We start from the raw sequence: 20,404 nt of genomic DNA, 5'->3' as shown, positions 1-20,404 counted from the left end.
GATGTACACAGAGTATATTATTTAGCAGCAAGCATAATAAGCACCCCTTATCTTACACAGTTCTTGTGAGGTTTGCAAAAGAGACAAGGTGGGGTACAGCATCCAGCAGAGTTCTGAGCACAAAGCAGTCACTCAAATGATAACCATTACCATGGCAACATGTAAGATACAAACATCCTGCCTGGAACCAAGGGCTTATGAAAGAGAGCCTTAGGATACAAGGTTCACAAAGCAGCTTAGCTTTGTGAAAGCTAAGGTCTGGAGGAAGGACAAGGATGTAGACTTCACAGTAAGCAAGAGAATCAGAGGATATCTGGGTGGCTGTGGGAAAATGACTGACTTAATTATGTGTCAAGAAATGCAACCTGGCAAACTGGGCATGGTGGCTCACACCTGTAATCCCAGCACTTTGGGTGGCTGAGGCAGGTGGATGGATCACTTGAAATCAAGAGTTCAACATCAGCCTGGCCAATGTGGCAAAACCCCCATCTCTACCAAAAATACAAAAATTACCCAGTAATTTTTGGCCCACTTTTGTAATCTCAGCTACTCGGAGGCTGAGGCACGAGAATTGCTTGAACCCAGGAGGAAAAGGTTGCAGTGAGCCAAGATTACATCACTGCACTCAAGGTGACAGAGCGAGACTCTATCTCAAAAAAAAGAAAAGAAAGAAAGAAAGAAAGAAATGTAACCCACAGAAGTATAAGGAAATATAGTAAAAAGACTAAAAGGAGAAAGAGCTATTGAAGTCAAGTGGACTTAGAATGAGAAAAGATCTGGGTGAAACATTGGAGGTAGCACACGGGACAGACAAAAAGCTCTATTAACTCATCTTTATAAATTACAGCTTTCAGGGATAGCAGAAGCCAGAATCAAAGCTGTTTATGGCTAAGAGCTTGGGTAACAATTAAGAAGAGAGAGAGTATCACTGACAAAGAAGTGAGAAAAATGAAGGCACTTAAAGAGCAGAGGCATCTAATTTTAGATGTACTGAAATTTGAGGTAAAGGCTTATTCCCCTATGGAAATCTTCCAACAATAAAGCAGAGACACAGAATGAATTACAGGAGATGAAGAACTGGGATTCATCCACAGAGAGCTAACAACTAAGGCCATGGAAAAAAAGAAATCCGAGAGAACTGCCCCCACAACTAAATCCTGTCCTCTCTACCAACTATGGGTGCTGAGAAGCGCATAGTAACAAATACATGATGAACTGAGAAAGAAATGTTAATAAAATGAGCTATTAAAGGACACAAAAAGAGTGACCAGAAAAATACAAAAAGAGGGACCAGAAAGATAAAAAAAGATATAAAAGACAAAAAGAACCACAGAAACAAGGAGAGGAGAATGGTAAAGAGAAGCTAATCAATGGTAAATGAATGCAGAAGAATGAGTCCAGAGGATGAAGGCTCGGAAACTGTCCTCAATGCTAGGACTGTCCCATGCTGACCAGAATCAAAACGGACTAAATACTGAGAGTCCAGTAAGCATATCAGCCACTCTTGAGTCCTATATAAGCAAGCTATGGCCTCCCTGACATGATTCTATTCCTTTTTTCATTCAACTAACTCTTCATGTAGATTTGCTGCCTTTCAGTAAAACATTAAGTTTTCTCCTCCTGAATTTATAAAATGTTATATTAAAGAATCTGAATACTGCTAAATGTAATTAGGGAAGAGAGGGAGGGTTAGTTCATGTGAACTGAAGGTGAGCCCTTTTTACTTTGGTCAAATAATTTAAAATAAAGTATCTGCTAAAATGTTTGTGAATTCCTTCTCATGATAATTTCAAACAACATTAAGTACATAAGCAAATGAAATCCCAAATCAATTTACTTAGGATAAAAAAAATAAAGCAAATAACACACTTAAAAAAATGAGCTCAGATTAACTTACTACTGCATATAATACTGATGAGCATACATCTGTTGCCACCACAGCATCTGCAGTGGGCTAAATGCAGGGTACACTGGGAATCCAGGTGGAGCAGCTTGCCCAGGAAACTGGTTGTCTACATTTCTGCAAGAAAGAAATAATGAGCTCTTTCAATGCTCTAGCAGTTAAAAGTATTATTCTAAATTTTTATTTCTCAACCCCAAGTCAACCATTGACAGAATATATTTAAATCTCACTGGAAAAAAAAAAAACTTATTTTCAACAATTCTTCAAATAAGACAATATGTCTTTTATAGGTTGACCCTGGGCCCAGCTACATAGAATAACCAATGTTTCAGCCCAGTTTTAAAGGGAAAACAAAGAGAGACACTCACAAAATGTAAAGCCAATCTGAACATTTATTATCTTCTCATTTCAGCACATAAAGCCAAAATTACCTTCATTTTAAGTACATTCTCCTAAGAAACAAAGCCCTAAAATAAATTTCATGACAAAATATTTTGGGGAATGGGGAAATAGACAAATGATATTTTATATAATAAAATGTTATTAAAATATAGCAGCTATGAGCTATAAAATAAAAAATGGACATTACAAAAACCAGTAATTGTATTATCGATTTTGTATTCTTTAAAACCAATCTTGTATTCTTTAAAGATACAAGATTAGCAGAATATGTTCATGTATACAATCTTGAAGTAGGTTAAATTTTTATTTCTTTTTTTTATTTCTTTTTTTAGATGGAACCTTGCTTTATTGCCCAGGCTGGAGTACAGTGGCGTGATCTCAGCTCACTGCAACCTCTGCCTCCTGGATTCAAGCAATTCTCCTGCCTCAGCCCCACAAGTAGCTGGGACTACAGGCATGCACCACCACACTTGGCTAATTTTTTTGTACTTTTAGTAGAGACAGGGTTTCATTGTGTTGGCCAGGCTGGTCTCAAACTCCTGACCTTAGGTGATCCACCCACCTCAGCCTCCCAAAGTGCTAGGATTATAGGCATATGCCACCACACCTGGCCATATTATATTATTTCAATAAAACTTGTGGAAGGTCACATCTAACTTCTCTATACTTCAGTTTTCTCACTTCTAAAATGGACCTAATAATAGAAATATAATCTTCCTCACAGGATTCTTACCCTGTATTCAGGAAATGTTAGTTTTATTTTTACTCTTCCCCATTCCAACACTGAACATGATGCCAAAGTGTATAATGTGAGATTTGTAGAAAAATCACATATATCAAGGCAACTATAGAGATAAACAGATAAGTAAATGCAGAATTATTTGTGAATTTGCTAACTCTTCTTCACATTACTTGAATTTTATCTTTAGCTGATACTAGTTTGGCCTATCCAGAGAGAGACAAGAATGATTAAATTCATTAACTGTAATTTTATATTCTAAAGACTGTTTATACGTACAATTGGTAATAAGTAATTATAAAAACCTAACTTAGAAGAGCTTGGGGAGCTAAGGCTTATCAATAGGCTATATTTAAGAAAACCTGGTGCTAGGTAAGGCATCACCTTCCCCACATATTACCTGAACTTTCCTCATTCCTTATTTCCTTATTCTTGGTGGAGCACTGGGAGCCATCCATATAGGGTCCCATCCTCAAAAGACCCTTCAACCTCCCAGTATTTTATTTATATATATATATATATATATATATATATATATATATATGTATGTATGTATGTATGTGTGTGTGTGTATATGTGTGTGTGTGTGTATATATATATATATATATATGAGGTAAAGCTTGGCTGGCGCCATCATATATATATATATATCTCCCCTTCAAATAGGATCCTGTATAAAGGGGAGAAAACTTCAACTCTCTTGGACACAGAACAACAGATGACAGACAGCCCTTCCCTTCTCAAAAAAAGCAAACCTCAACCCAGCTTTACCTTTAAAAAGATGTCAGTTAGTGATCAACTCTGGAGAGAAAGCCATACCACTGAGGCAGAGAAGTACTATAAAAACATTTGTTTTAGGGCCAGGCGCGGTGGCTCACACCTGTAATCCCAGCACTTTAGGAGGCCGAGGCGAGTGGATCACGAGGTCAAGAGATCGAGACCATTCTGGTCAATATGGTGAAACCCCGTCTCTACTAAAAATACAAAAAATTAGCTGGGCATGGTGGCGCGTGCCTGTAATCCCAGCTACTCAGGAGGCTGAGGCAGGAGAATTGCCTGAAAGCAGGAGGCGGAGGTTGCAGTGAGCTGAGATCGCGCCATTGCACTCCAGCCTGGGTAACAAGAGCGAAACTCCGTCTCAAAAAAAAAAAAAAAACATTTGTTTTATACAACTCAGCATTTATACCAAGGAACTGATGCAACTCTAAGCAAATCCATAAAACTACCTGAATAAAGTATTATAGCAATATGTTGTATCTATGTGTATGTTTTAAATTTTATTAGTATTCCCCAATATGAAAAAACCCATCCCCCTGAAAGTAAATCTCTACCAATCTCTACCATTAATAAGAATGTCAAACAAATCTGTTACTTCAACTGTAAAATGGGAAGGCTGGACATTGTCACTGTTTTTACAGTTCAAGAGAGAAAAAGAAGCCACTAACAATTACTTTAAAAATGTTATGGCTTCCCACCTCACCCTACTGCATGCTGCCCAAAACAAAAGGAGAATATATGGTAACTATCGAAAATACGTTGCCAAAATAAATAAATAACCTCCCGAAAGTATTCTTCCCTTTTTCTCCAATAAGTTAGAAAACTACTGGATTATATAATTGCTAAATACATCCCAGGCCCAAGATGACATACTATAATTTTTGGTTGTGTTCATTACCCTCAGACAAGGTGGTATGCATTTGATATTCTCCAGAAACAAGGAATAAAGGATTTGATGCTAAATTATAAATTTATTAATAAAATATACAGGAATAGATCCAATGAAACACATTACTTAAGAACTTAATATGTTTTAGAGGATGCATCGTTAAACTAGTTAAAGAGAATTGTTATTTGGTCCTAGGAAAAAAGATTACCAAATTTGTAGAGTAAGGGAGTTTAAAAGCTTCATCTCATTCTATATATTCAAATAAGAGAACTAAAATAAAGTATTAAGAATTAAACCACAGATAGCCTAGAAGAAACTAGAATTATTTACCAACCCTTTGGAGGAAGGACTTTCCTAACTTAAGTAACAGAAGAAAGCAGGAAAAAAACCCAACGTACTTGAAAACAAAATTTAAAGAGAAATGGCTTAGAAAGAAATGTTAGCATACAGGCACAGTGGCTCACGCCTGTAATCTCAGCACTTTGGGAGGCCGAAGCAGGCAGATCACGTGAGATCATGAGTTCAAGACCAGCCTGACCAACATGGAGAAACCCCCATCTCTACTAAAAATACGAAATTAGCAGGGCGTGATGGTGCATGCCTGTAATCCCAGCTACTCAGGAGGCTGAAGCAGGAGAATCTCTTGAACCTGGGAAGCAGAGGTTGCAGTGAGCCAAGATAGCACTATTGCACTCCAGTCTTGGTAACAAGAGTAAAACTCCGTCTCAAAAAATAAAAAATGTTTGCAATAATTTATAGTTAGTATCTTTTCTATATAAAGAACTGATAGAAACAGAAGTAATCATTAGGATACCAAATGCTAATTAAAGCAAAGATAGATTTTTTAAGTTTGTTTGCCAAGGTAGAAAAGATTGAATAAAAATATCCATTATTGGCAAAAGGGACAAGTAAAGCCTAACTCTTTCACTGCTAATGGTAGTATGAATTTGAATAAGCCTTTAAAACACAATTACACAATTAAAGACCTTTAAAAATGTTTTGCTCTGTGGAAAGAAATTATATGCCCATGAATAAGAAGAATAGTATTAAAATGCCCATACGATCTAAAGCAATTTGTAGATTCAATCCAATCCCTATCAAACTGCCAATGACATTCTTCACAGAACTAGAAAAAAAAACTTTTTAAAATCCATATGGAACCAAAAAAAAAGCCTGAAAAGCCAAGGCAATCCTAGGCAAAAGGAACAAAGATGGAGGCATCATGTTACCAGACTTCAAACTACTGCAGGGCTACAGTAACCAAACCAGCACAGTACTGGCATAAAAACAGACACACACCAATGAAACAGAATAGAGTCCAGAAATAAGGTTACACACCTACAACCACCTGATCTTTGATAAAGCTGACAAAAACAAGCAATGGGGAAAACTATTCAATAAATGGTGCTGGGATAACTGGCTAGCCATACGCAGAAGACTGAAACTGGACCCAACTTCCTTACATCATATACGAAAATCAACTCAAGACAGTTTAAAGACTTACATGTAAAACTCAAGACTACAAAAATCCTAGAAGACAACCTAGGCAATAACATTCTGGACACAGGAATGGGCAAAGATTTCATGACAAAGATGCCAAAAGCAAGGGCAACAAAAGCAAAAATTGACAAATGGGATCTCACTAAACTTAAGAGCTTCTGCACAGCAAAAGAAACTATCAGCAGAGTAAACAGACATCCTACAGAATGGGAGAAAATATATGAAAACTACACATCAGACAAAGGTCTAATATCTAGCATCTATAAAGAACTTAAACAATTTTTTTTAAAGAAAAACATTAAAAAGTGGGCAAAAAACATGAACACACACTTTTCAAAAGAAGACATATATCCAGCCAACATGCAAATGAAAAAAAACTCAACATCATTGATAATTACAGAAATGCAAATCAAAACCATAATGAGATACCATCTCACACCAGTCAGAATGACTACTATTAAAAAGTTAAAAAATAACAGATGCTGGCAAGGTAGCAGAGAAAAGGGAACACTTAAACACTGTTGGTGGGAGTGTAAATTAGTTCAACCATTGTGGAGAGCAGAGTGGTGATTCCTCAAAGAGCTAAAAACAGAACTACCATTTGACCCAGCAATCCCATTACTGGGTATATACCCAAAGAAACATAAATCATTCTAATATGCATGTGAATGTTCATGCAGCACTATTCACAATAGCAAAGACACAGAATCAACCTAAATGCTCATCAATGACAGACTGGATAAAGAAAAGTACATATACACCATACACATATACAGTGCAGCTATAAAAGAGAATAAGATCGTGTCTTCTGCAGGAACATGGATGGAGCTGGAGGCCATTATCCTTAGCAAACTACAGGAACAGAAATCAAATACCACATTTCTCACTTATTAGTGGGAGCCCACAGCTACCATATCTATTACAGATTCACAGTTTATAGACAAAATTATAATGTCTAAGTTTTGTTTTAAACTCCAGTCCAAGGATAAAAAAGGAAACAGAAGGGGAACTAGATGAACAATGATAGTTTATTGATTGTTGAGGTTCATTACAGTATCTTCTGTACTTTGTGAATGTTTAAAAAGTATAATAATCCCAGCACTTTGAAAGGCCAAGGCAGACGGATCACCTGAGGTTGGGAGTTTGAGACCAGTGTGACTAACATGGAGAAACTCCTCTCTACTAAAAATACTAAATTAGCTGGGCGTGGTGGTGCATGCCTGTAATCCCAGCTACTCAGGAGGCTGAGGCAGGAGAATGGCGCAGGAGAATGGCTTGAACCCGGGAGGCAGAGGTTGCGGTAAGCCGAGATCACTCCATTGCATTCCAGCCTGAGCAACAAGAGAAACTCTTTAAAAATAAAAAAAGTATTTAAAAAAATTTTTTTAAAGCAGTATATAAAAATACTGTTTAACCTAAATATCCATCAACAGGGACTGGTTCATTAAATTTTAGTAATCTATGTAATAGAATGCTGTGCAATTAATAAAGAATGAGACAGCTGGACTTGCCTGTAGTCCCAACTACTCAGAAGGCTTAGGCAGGAGGATTGTTTGAGCCCAGGAGTTCAGGTCAGTCTGGGCAACATACTAAGACCCCATCTCTAACAAAATAAAAATAAAAACTAAAATATATATATATTATAAAGAATGGGACAGCTCTTGTGTATTAATGTGGTACAATTGTTAATATATTTAATGAAAAAAACAAGATATAGGCTAGTATGTACAATAAATCCTCACTTTGATTGTCAATAGGTTCTTGGAAACTGACTTTAAACAAAACGATGTGTAATAGGTCCTTGAATAATGTCATTTTGTTATAACATTAATGAGGAAAAAGTTGGTTTTGTTAACACTGTTTCACTTAAAGTTGGAGTTTCCAAGAACCTATCATGATGTTAAGTGAGGACTTACTGCATAGAAAGTACGCTATTATGTGTTAAAATACACACGCATGTAGATATGCATGCACATACACATATACTTGTGTAAGCACATTTTATCTCTAGAATAATACAGGGGAAACAGCTAATAATGGCTGCCTCTAAGAAGGGCAAGTGGTAAAAGACATAGAAATAAAACTCATATATATATATTTATATTTATATTTATATTTATATTTTTTAATTTTGTTAGAGATGGGGTCTCAGTATGTTGTCCGGACTGGCCTGAACTCCTGGGCTCAAATATATATATATGTTTTTAACATGGTACCACTCACTTGTATTCCCTCTTAGAAAACAGCTTTAAAAATAAATCGCCTATTTAAGCTACTGTCTCTCTGACTCGTCCCTGTGGTCTAAGAACAGGGAATGGCCTTTATCCATTATTACTAAATCTCTAGCATCTAGCACAATAAATATGTGTTGAACAACTTCATATGAGCATCAAGAAAATATTGAAAGTACTGATTATAAGCAACTCGTCTAGTAACTTGTAAATTCCACTTAATTCTTCAACATTAAATGAAAACATGGAAGGTTACCAACAGTAAAAATTACAAATTTATTTTATAACAAAATAAATAAATAAATGCATTTGCAAAGTATATTAAATAAAAACATTTGCAAAGTAAAGGATACTGAGCTGGACACAGTGATTCAAGCCTATAATCCTAGTTACTTGAGAGGCTGAGGGGGGAGGATTGCTTGAAGCCAGAAGTTTGAGACTAGCCTGAGCAACATAACGAGACCCTATCCCTAAAAAAAAAAATTTCAATTAGCTGGGCATGGTGGCACAGGTCTGTAGTCCCAGCTACTCAGAAAGCTGAGGTGGGAGGATCACTTAAGCCCTAAAGTTCAAGGCTGCAGTAAGCTATGATGGCACCACCACACTCCAGCCTGGGTGACAGAGCAAGACCCCATCTATTTAAAAAAGAAGAAAGAAAGAAAGAAAGGATACTAGAAGAAAATATGAAATGTTAAATTAGTTGTCTTCTCTTTTTGGCAAAAAGCAAAATAAAATAGCAGAAACATGGGAAAAATGTAACTATTTGGAATGTGTAATATGCCTGTCTCCATAGAAAATGTCATATTCTTTATGCAAGGAAAACTGAGTAAGATGATAAACCTGGTTTCTCCCTCTGCCCCTAGGAAAGTAACAATGAGGAAAAACAGGTGAAAGAAACGAGCTGGAGGAAATCACAACTGGTGACAGAAGTTCTAAAAACTTTTTTTTTCTTTTCGGATAGGCTATACTAGTTAGCACTGAAGGATAATAACTAAACAGAAAAAAAGGGAGCAAGGCAAACTCACTGAAACACATAAAATTGGTAGAGTACAATAGAAATTATGAAAAAACAACAAGAAGTAGAAATACTGTCATTCACAATTATGTACTTGAAAGCTATACCAAAAGACACTCAACATAGGTTTTAAAAAGTCAAAATTACAGAGAAAAGGAGATGAAAGGAACTGGAAGCTTCAAGAACAAACTCTTTCACAGAAAACTTTTTAAATTAGCCTTGCTTCCCCCACTACTCCATACAAGTGACCACGCAGAAACCTCAGGGAATCCCCACTGTGTTCCCAGAATCATCCTTTTCAAGACTCTGCACTTGCTTTGTTCTCCCTATTAACCCCCTTAAAGACAGCTCAAATGTTAACACCTCTAAAGCCCTTCCCACTTCTCCAAGCAGAGATAGTCCCTCCCTCCTCCAGGCTCCCTCAGCACTTTTTTTGAGGCCATGACAGCCCATCAGCAGATGGTAATTCATTTGCCTATCTGACCTACTTCCAGTGAGCCCAAGTACAGAATTCATTTTCTTCTCCTGAGTGCCTAGCACACAGTAGATTCTAAAGTAAACACTTACTGAATGAAGTCACAGGGTCTTCATGCAAATAGATTTGCTCACACAGTCACCAATACTTAAAATCTGACTGATAGATTTCACCAGAAAAAAATTTTGAATTGAGGTTGAGGTAGGATACCACCATTACGAATGAAGTCAAAACACAAATGATAACCTAGGAAAAAATACTGAAACAAATGATAGACAAAACAGTCACTTCAGCAACACTGTTAAGAATACCGCCCTCCAAGTTAAAAATGGATTTGAATTCTAGTTCTACTACTGACAATCTCTGTGAACTTAGGCAAGCTGCATAACCTTTTAGTCTCATTCTCCTTACCCATAAGTGGCAGAAAACAGTGCCTAGACCAGAGTTGGTATAAAATGTAGTGCAGTAAGGCACATATAAAAGTTCTTAGTGCAATGCCTAGCTTCTGCTAATGCTCAATAAGTGTTAGTTATTGGTTAAAGTGTGGCAAGTGAATTTTTAAAGATACCAACATACTAACAAATAAGCAACTCACAAATAAAAAGAATACATCTTTATCATGTCTCAAATTAAAATAAGGACATTCCAATTTATTTAGCAAGTACATAGCTGTACAAGTAAAGATATTCAGGCACTTTAACGTTTACTAAGAAAGTAACCGGTACAACTTTACTGCAATTTTGCAAAAGTCTTTAAGATCCTCAAAAAGTCTTAAGAACACTTTGACTCAGGAATTGCCCTTCTCACAATTTATCCTAAAATAATAATTGCTAATATGTAAGTACACATATTTAATAATGATTATGGTAATATTTTGTAGGGAAAAAAACAGACCCAAACATTTATGGTAAAAGATTGCCCCAATTCTTTAGTCTTCTATAACAGGATTATATACACATACTACCTACCACGCAGCGGCAAAGCTGGTTTATGCTGGCTCACCTGGCTCATAACAGCAGACAGCTGAGCCATGATGGGAGTATTTACAACACAGAAATCAGCAAATACTACAAATCTAGGGCTTTATTTTCCTCAACCCGCAAAAGCCAGCTGTTAAGCATTTACCAACACAGTACTGGCTGTAACTTTGCAATACCTCCCCGCTTCAATACTGCTGAGCTGTTGAGAGTGGCCATGTGATTTGTTTTGGCCAACATAGTATTAGTAAATGTGACAGGTAGAAGGCTTCAAATGTGCTCAATCGTTAGCTTGCCCTCTTGTTTTCCTGTCATTTGTCATGAGAAGAACATGTGCTAGGGCATTACTGATCTACAGAGAATGAGAAACTCGAAACAGATCTGAACTCAAACTACAACCCAAGGCAGAGCTTTACAAATGACTAAAAGACCTGTGAGCAAGAAAAATAAAATGTATTGTAAACCACTGAGATTATGCAGCAAAACCAACTCACACGTTCTCCATCGACAGATGTGTGAACAAATTAGTAAATCTACGTAAATAATCATACAGACTTTAAATGTTGTGGATTTATATTTGATCTGGAAATACGTCCAAGTTATATCACATTTTTTTAAAGTCTACAAAACAAACAGTATGATGTTTCTATTTTAAAAGTATACATAGAAAAGTGTTTAGAAGGATAGTTGTTAAAATGTTAGTAATGGTTGTTGTCAACAAAAAGTGTCAAACTGTGTAAATAATTTGAAGAGATTTATTCTGAGCCAAATATGAGCAACTGTGACACAGCCCTCAGGAGATCCTGAGAACATGTGCCCAAGGTGGTCAGGGCATACCCTAGTTTTATACATTTTAGGGAGACATGAAACATCAAATACATGTAAGATATATACTGGTTTGGTCCAGAAAGGCAGGATAACTCAAAGCAGGGGTTTCCAGGTTATAGGTAGATGGTTTATTTTTTATGTTATTGGCAATTGGATGAAAGAATTATTATCAATAGAAAGGAATGTCTGATTTTCTGTAAGGGGTTGTAGAGACCAAAGTTTTACCACATAGATGAAGCTCCAGGTGGCAGCCTTCAGAGAGAATAGATTGTAAATGTTTCTTACCAGACTTAAGGTCTGTGTTGATGTTAAATGTCGGTCAGCTTTTCCTGAATTCCAAAAGGGAGGAGGGTATAAAAACGGATGTCTGACCCTCCTTTCCCATCATAGCCTGAACCAGTTTTTCAGATTAACTTTGGAGTGCCCCAGCTAAGAGGAGAGGTCCACTCAGATGGTTGAGGGACTTGAGAATTTTATTTTTGGTTTGTATCATTATTTCTGAGTGGCAGGCTACAAGAAATTTTTATGTTTAAAAAAAGTCAGGGGAACCACGGCTTAGGTGCAGATATGGCCAAGTCCAAGAACCACACCACACACAACCAGTCCCGAAAATGGCACAGAAATGGTATCAAGAAACCCCGATTACAAAGATACGAATCTCTTAAGGGGGTGGACCCCAAGTTCCTGAGGAACATGCGCTTTGCCAAGAAGCACAACAAGAAGGGCCTAAAGAAGATGCAGGCCAACAATGCCAAGGCCATGAGTGCATGTGCCAAGGCCATCAAGGCCCTTGTAAAGCCCAAGGATGTTAAGCCCAAGATCCCAAAGGGTGTCAGCTGCAAGCTCAATCGACTTGCCTACACTGCCTACCCCAAGCTTGGGAAGCATGCTTATGCACACATTGCCAAGGGGCTCAGGCTCTGCCGGCCAAAGGTCAAGGCCAAGGCCAAGGATCAAACCAAGGCCCAGGCTGCAGCTCCAGCTTCAGTTCCAGCTCAGGCTCCCAAAGGTGCCAGGACCCTACAAAGGCTTCAGAGTAGATACCTCTGTCTGCCAACGTGAGGACAGGACTGGTGCAACCCCCCGGGGCTGCCATCTGCATAAGGCTGGGGTCCTCCTGTGCTATTTGTACAAATAAACCTGAGGCAGGAAAAAAAAAAAAAGTTAGACAATAGAGGTTCTAAGAGGGGCTTCAAGAAGGCTGACTAGAGGCAACTCACCTCCTCCAAAAAAGAGAACAAAAATATTGAGTAGATAATCACGCTTCCAGTAGATTTCCTAAAGGAGACAACTGGAATTCAATAGAGAAATGACAGGACACACCTAAGGTAAGTTAAGAGAGGGAAGCAAGACAACCTGCTGCACTGGATGGGCTGGGAGCCTAGAGAGCCTCCCCAGTGCAGGGAAAGGTTAAGTGGGGACCCCCAGCAGTCTACATTACCACTGCAGACTCCTGTAATCCTAGCCACAAGAGAGACCTTTAACACACATGGGCCCCAAGACTAACAGGGAGCTGCCTGGAGACCATGCAAAGGCACTGCTCAAGAAGAGTTCACAGTGGGTCCCACACACCTTCTAAGTAGCTACAGCAAGGTACCATTTTCAGAGTCCAACCCCCAGCAGGCTGCATCCTGCCCTGGAGCCCAAGAGCTCCTGCATCTCACATCCCTGGAGCCCCACTGACATCCCCTGGGCATTCCCAGGTGGTGCTGCTAACTGATGTATCCTGGGCCAAAGTGCAAGACATTGTTAGCAACCCCACTCCTGTAAATGGCACTACAGTGCATTTATGAGCACCCTAAGGACAGGCTACCAGCTTGCAACCACCATCTGGAGCCAGTATGTACCGCTCCCCCTCCCAGTTTATGGCTGTTGTTATTGAAAGCAACCCAGCCTTCCCAATAACAGGCTGCAGTGCATCTCCTGACCACAGTGCTGGGAGTCTGGGGATCATTCCATTCTTGTCTACCAGAAGCAGTATCTGCACAAACCACCAGGGGGCCTGAGGTCAGGCCAGCCTGGCCCAGTTCCACCCACCTCCAGTGGCTGAGCATGCCATCCAGGGGCTGTGGACTGCACCATCCACAACTGTTGGCACCTGAGTACTCCTCCCAGAGGCCTGAGGACCCAATCTGCCACTACTACCACAGCAGACACCCATGTGCATGCACCATGTGTGGGCTTGGGAACTGGCCCACCCAACCCACTGCAGTCATCACCAACACCACCACAGACCACTTGGGGGCCAAAAGTTTGTCCCACCACTACTACTGCCATAATCCATGGCATATCCACTGCTTAGGGGCCTGATGACATGCCAAACTGCCCAGCCCACCACTGTCACTGATGGCATCCAAACATGCTGGCTGGAGACACCCCCCATAAGAATTGACCCACCTGGACGAGCTAACACTGGTGCCAGCATATGCCACACTGGGGCCCAAGGACAGGCATGCTCAGCCTACCACTGCCATCACTGGGGCCTACAGATTGGCCCACCTGACACCCTTGTCCCCAGCAAAACTTCACCACGGCCTCCACTAAAAATTGCACATGAAGACACTGAGGAAATCAGACACTACTGACACTGTTCCTGACAAAATTCATACAGAGACCACACTATGGTATACATACAGAATCAAAGCCAAAATGGCCTACCCAAACAACACCACAGACACATCTTTAGGAAAAAGTGCCCCGCTACAAGAGCAAATTCAAAAAACTAAAGAAGGGACTGTTACACCACATGCACAGATATCAACATAAGGAAAAAAAAAAAAAACATGAAAAAGCAGGTAGATATGACACTTCCAAAAGAACGTAATTCTCCAGCAATGGATTCCAGTGAAAAAGAAATTTGTGAAATCCAGAACACGAATTCAAAATACTGACATTACAGAAGCTCAATACAAGAAATTTCAGATTAACAATATTTAAAAATTTGAAAAACAATTCAGAATATAAATAAGAAATTTACCAAAGACATAGATATCATTAAAAAGTACCTAAGGAGAGTGAAAATCACCTGGTGACCACTCAACAGACCTGGAGACAAAAACTTCTTGTCTGATCAATTTAGAAGGGAGCAAAGACTACCTGGCGACCACCAAATTGGCCATCCAGAGGCAAAACTCCTTATCTGGGGAATTTAGAGGTAATCAAACCTCCGTAGTATCTGAAGTTGGCATCTGATTCCAGTACTCTTTCAATTTTTATAACTAACATTTCTATATATCCCATGCTGAAAATAGTGTTATAACCCTAAGCTATCATCCTAAGGCCTATAAATGCTCCTAAGGAAAATCCACCATAGTGCACTCAGTCCCCTCTCACTGAGGCACCCCGCTGTACCCTTTGTAGAGTTCTTCCTTTCTAATAACCTTTCCTTTTTCAAACTTAACTGTTGTCAGTAAATTCTTTTTCCAACCCATGAGTTGACCACTTCCTGGTGCCAGGGCTCTGACACCTTGCCCAGCAATCCCCAAATAGACACACTTGAAAAAGGTATTCTCCACAGCACATTACAGTCAAACATCAAAGGCAAAGAGAGAATTCTAAAAACAAGAGAAAAGCATCTAGTCACTTAGATGCTTAGAATCCCCAGCAGACTACCAGCAGATTTCTCAAAGAAACCTTACAGGCCAGGAGAGACTAGGATGACACTATACCCAGCAAAGCTATTCTTCATAAATGAAGGAGAAATAAAGTCTTTCTCAAACAAGCAAAAGCTGAAGGAATCTATCACCACCAGGCCGACCCTCCAAGAAATAACTAAGGGAGCCCTATACCTAGTAGCAAAAGATAAATATCTACCACCATGAAAACACATCAAAGTATAAACCCACTGGTAGAGTAAATACACAAATAAAAAAGAGACAGGATTTAAATGTTATCGCTATAGAAAAAACCAACCACAATGAAAAACAATATGAGAGAAACAAAGGAAGAAATGCTACTCAAAAACCAGAAATCAATTACTAAAATGACAGGAATAAGCCTGCCATATCAATAATAACCCTGAATATAGATGAATTAAACTTTCCACTTAAAAGATACAGAAGGGCTGAATAAATTTTTTTAAATGATCCAACTATATGCTGCCTACAAGAAATTCACCTCATTTGTAAAGACACAGACTGAAAATAAGTGATGGAAAAAGATATTCCAAGTGAACAAAAAGCAAAAGCAAACAAGAACATCTAACCTTATAACAGATAAAACAGACTTTAATTTAAAAATAGTAACAACAAATGTCATTATAAACTGATAAAAAGATCAACTCAACAAAAACATATATCTTTTTCTAAACATATATGAACCCAACACCAGACCACTCAGTTCTATCAAGCAAACATGATCAGACCTAAAGGGAGGGACAGAATCCAATACAGAAAGCGCTAGGGACATCAACACCCAATTCTCAGTATTACACAGATCATCTAGACAGAAAATTAACATAGAAACACTGGATTCAAACTGCACTTTAGACCAAATGGGCATAACCTGTTGGATGAAACAGGTAAGAATACACACTCTTCTCATTATAAATTTTTAAAAACTTTTAAAAATCAACAAATTTTTAAATATCAAAATCTATCAAGTATCTTTTCTGACCACAATGGAATGACACTAGAAATTAGTAAGTCTCTACTAAAAATACAAAAATTAGCCAAGTGGGGTGGCACACGCATATAATCCCAGCTGCTCGGGAGGCTGAGGCAGAATAATTGCTTGAACCCAGGAAGCAGAGGTTACAGTGAGCCAAAATTGAGCCACTGCACTCCAGCCTGGGTGACAGAACAAGATTCTGTCTCAAAAAAAGAAAAAAAAAAAATCAGTAACAAAAAAAACTTCGGAAACCATACAAAATACATGGAAATTAAACGGGTCAAGGAAAAAATTAAGGAGGAAATCAAAAATGTTCTTGAAGCCAGGTGTCGGGACATGTGCCTATAATCCCAGCTACTCAGGAGGCTGAGGCAGGAGGATTGTTTCAGCCCAGGAGTTCTGCAGTGAGCTAGGATCATACCACCACACTCCAGCCTGGTCAACAGAGTGAAACTGTCTCTAAAACAACAACAAAAAGTTCTTGAAACAAATGAAAGTCAAAAAACAATATACCAAAACCTATGGAATATGACAAAAGCAGTGCTAAGAGAGAAGTTTATACTAATAAATGCCCACATCAAAAAAATAGAAAGATTTCAAATAAACAATCCAACAATATACCTCAATGAATTAGAAAACCAAGAACAACCTAACCCAAAATTAGTAGAGGGAAAGAAATAATAAAGATCAGGATAGACTGAAAAAGAGAAACAATACTAAGGATCAACAAAATTAAAATTGTATTTTTGAAAAGAACAAATCAATAAACCACTATCAAGGTAACCAAGGAAAAAAAGAAGACCCAAATAAATAAAGTCAGAAATGAAAAAGGAAACATTACAACTAATACCACAAAAATACAAAAAAAAAAAAATCATCAAGTTATTATGAACAACTATACACTAATACACTACAAAACCTAGAGAAAATGGATAAATTCTTAGACATACACAGCCCGCATGATTGAATCAAGAAGAAACAGAAAACCTGAACAGACCAATAATGAGTAATGAGATTAAATCAGCAATTTAAAAAAACAAAATCTCCCAACAAAGAAAAGTTCAGGATTGGATGGCTTCATTGCCAAATTTGACCAAACTTTTTTTTTTTCAAGACAGATTCATGCTCTGTCGCCCAGGCTGCAGTGCAGTGGCACGACCTTGCCTGACTGCAGCCTCTACCTTCTGGGTCCAAGTGATTCTCGTGCTTCAACTAACTGAACAGCTGGTATTATAGGCATACACTACCATGCCCAACTAATTTTTGTGGGTTTTGTGTGAGTTTTGTTGTTGTTGTTTGTTTTGAGATGGAATCTCACTCTCTTGCCCAGGCTGAAGTACAGTGGTGCAATCTTAGTTCACTGTAACCTCCATCTCCCGGGTTCAAGTGATTCTCCTGCCTCAGCCTCCCAAGTTGCTGGGATTATAGGCATGCACCATGACGCCCAGCTAATTTTTGAATTTTTAGTAGAGATAGGATTTCACCATGTTGGCCAGGCCAGTCTCAAACTCCTGACCTCAGGTGATCCACCCACTTTGGCCTCCCAAAGTGCTGGGATTACAGGCGTGAGCCAGCACACTCGGCCAGAAATAAGTGTTTTAAAACATAGGATTATATATACAGGCATACATATATACACATACAAAATCTGCATTTGTCCCTAACAATACAATTTAAACAATCTTATATATCAATATATATACTTTTGTAACATTATCTTTGCAATATAGTATTACATTGTGCAGGTAACATAATTGCTAAGTTAAAATCTAAGGTTTTTTTTTTCCAATTTACACTACTCATTCATATATGGAAGCTAAATAAGTTCATCTCATGGAGGTAGACTAGATTGATAGATACAAGTGGCTAGGAAGGGTGCTGGGAGTGGTGGGGGTGAGGTGGTGAGGGGAAGATGAGAGGTTGGTTAATGGGTTATAAATATAGCAGAGTAGGCTGACTAGAGTTAGCAACACTGTTGTAAATTTCAAAATAGCTAGAGCAGTGCCACACACTGCAGCCCCATGACTTGATATGCAACACAGAAAGATTATCACTACCTGCTACTCAAGTTTCCTTTACTTCAAAATAAAAAATAATAGTACTCCAGTAAAACATTTCTGCTTTCAGACACAACCCTAGTCCAAACCACGTTCCCCAAGATCCTACTCTCTGAACTGCTTTACCTGTGGCTGTATTTCTTCTGGAACTGCCTAACCCAAGCAGCCTGTTATAATTGCTAAATACAGGGTGGCTATAGCAAGCTTCTTGAGAAAACTGCTATAGAACTCTCAAAACAACAAAGCTTCTATCCCTGTAAGACATCATGGTTTTACTCTATCACAGTTGTTACCAAGTTGATCAGAAACATTTGTGGAACTTTTAAAAAGAGATTGCTGGGCTCTGTACTCTTCCAAGTATACCTTCACTCAGCCACACTCCCCTGAAGACTAACTGAGTAGGTCTATAGTGAGGCTGAGTTAAAAAAAAAAAAAAAAATAGTTACCTAGATTCTTGCTATTCAAAATGTGGTCCAAGCATCAGAAGCATCAGCATCATCTGGGAGCTTGTTAGAAATGTAGATTCTCAGGTCCCATCATACCTACTGAATACAAACCTGCAGCTCAACAAGGTCTCTAGGTGATTAATACAAACATTCAAGATTGAAAGCACTGCCCTACGTGATTCTAATGTGTAGCCAAGTTTCAAAAGCAGTGCTCTTCTTAACCCTCTAGTTCTCAAAATATAAAATCAAATATATGAATACAGGTAAAATGTCCTTTAATTACTGCAAAGAGGCTAAGGTGAAAATCAAAAGCAATTCATTTTTAGGGGGTCCCAATCATGTTCCATAGCTACCACAATTTCACTTACCCTTGTATTACATATGGAAACTGGTGACTCTGTGCTGGGTCAGTTTGTACTTGTGGAAGGGTACGCTGCCTCAATCCTTCCGAGGAAGAACTCGCAGCTAAGGACAAGGTTTCCTGACTGGATGATGGAGTTGTTGATCCTGAACGATCTGAACTCTACAAACAAAATGTAATTTTTAAAAGGAGATTTAGTTCTTTACAAAATTACAGGTACATTACTAAAAATATATCCCTCTGTAAAATAAATTTCAGAAATTTACTGTTTTAAATCTTGTGTCCAGTATAATATATATTTTAATTTTGATAAGTCAAAACTTATCAAAACTGCTTAATTAAATTACAGTATTCCATTTTTTCAACTAGAAATGGCTGAGGAGCAGAATAAAAATATATAAAAACAGCATATTAAATTCTGAGGATTAAACTAATGCATAAAAAGCTCTTTTCACATGATTTAATTTAAATCATGCATGCATGCATGCAAAACTCGTTTCATGATGCCTAACACATAGAAAGTGCTCAATAAATGATACTAATTACTGAGTCATCTAAACAGTTACTATGTTCCAAGTACTTTATAACATGCTATTGGTAACACATTGGTTTAAAATCATGAGAAACAGGCTAAAAATCAAAAGATCTAAAATCTAGTGTTACCTCTAACATTGACAAGTATAAGCTTTTTAAAGGTTCACTTAACCTCTCAGAGTCTCTACTTTCCTACAGAAAATGAGATTGGACTGAATTTTCAAGATTCCTTTCAGTTCTAAAATTCCATTAATTTATAGAAATCACCAACAAATACTGCTTTTCTAGAAAACGAACTACTAGAATCAAGACGTTAATCAGGATTTTTTTATTCTCATGCTCAAATAAATGATGTCAGTAACTCATGGATTCAGTAACCTTTAAACAATATAACTCCCTGAAGACCATCCCAATTTGTTCGAAAATAGTTTGTCAAGTGTTTCATGTACATTTAAAACATAATTACATTTTACATAAATGACAGTTCTTCCACTTTAAAAAGCTGGATACAGTATTATTTTATTTGTTAAATTGTATATTTGACCTGTGCTGCCTTCCTATTGACAGGATGTCTTTTTGCAAGTCTTCCACGCTAAGTCATGTCATGTGAAAGGTCCAAAGCATATCAGTCTTTTGCAAAACTAACAAAAACTTTCTTTAAA

At 38.0% G+C, this 20,404-nt stretch overlaps 1 protein-coding gene and 1 pseudogene across 8 annotated transcripts in view; one reads left to right on the top strand and one right to left on the bottom strand.

Annotated features, from left to right (window-relative positions):
- HERPUD2 (HERPUD family member 2) overlaps positions 1-20,404 on the bottom strand; it is a 97,660-nt gene that overhangs the window by 54,345 nt on the left and 22,911 nt on the right. For all 8 annotated transcript variants that reach the window (XM_064380457.1, XM_064380458.1, XM_064380459.1 and 5 more), the window contains exons 4-5: positions 19,216-19,370; positions 1,898-2,020 (exon numbers count right to left, since the gene is read on the bottom strand). In XM_064380457.1, coding sequence (XP_064236527.1) covers positions 1,898-2,020; positions 19,216-19,370 — 278 coding nt within the window. The remainder of the gene's footprint in view (positions 1-1,897; positions 2,021-19,215; positions 19,371-20,404) is intronic.
- On the top strand, positions 12,304-12,776 carry LOC105723350 (large ribosomal subunit protein eL29-like; annotated as a pseudogene).

This window comes from Aotus nancymaae, unplaced genomic scaffold, assembly GCF_030222135.1.
Source record: "Aotus nancymaae isolate 86718 unplaced genomic scaffold, 86718_ANA_hifiasm-v0.15.2.pri h1tg000025l, whole genome shotgun sequence".
NCBI classification, from domain to species: Eukaryota; Metazoa; Chordata; class Mammalia; order Primates; family Aotidae; genus Aotus; species Aotus nancymaae.
This window is presented reverse-complemented; position numbering and strand designations above follow the sequence as displayed.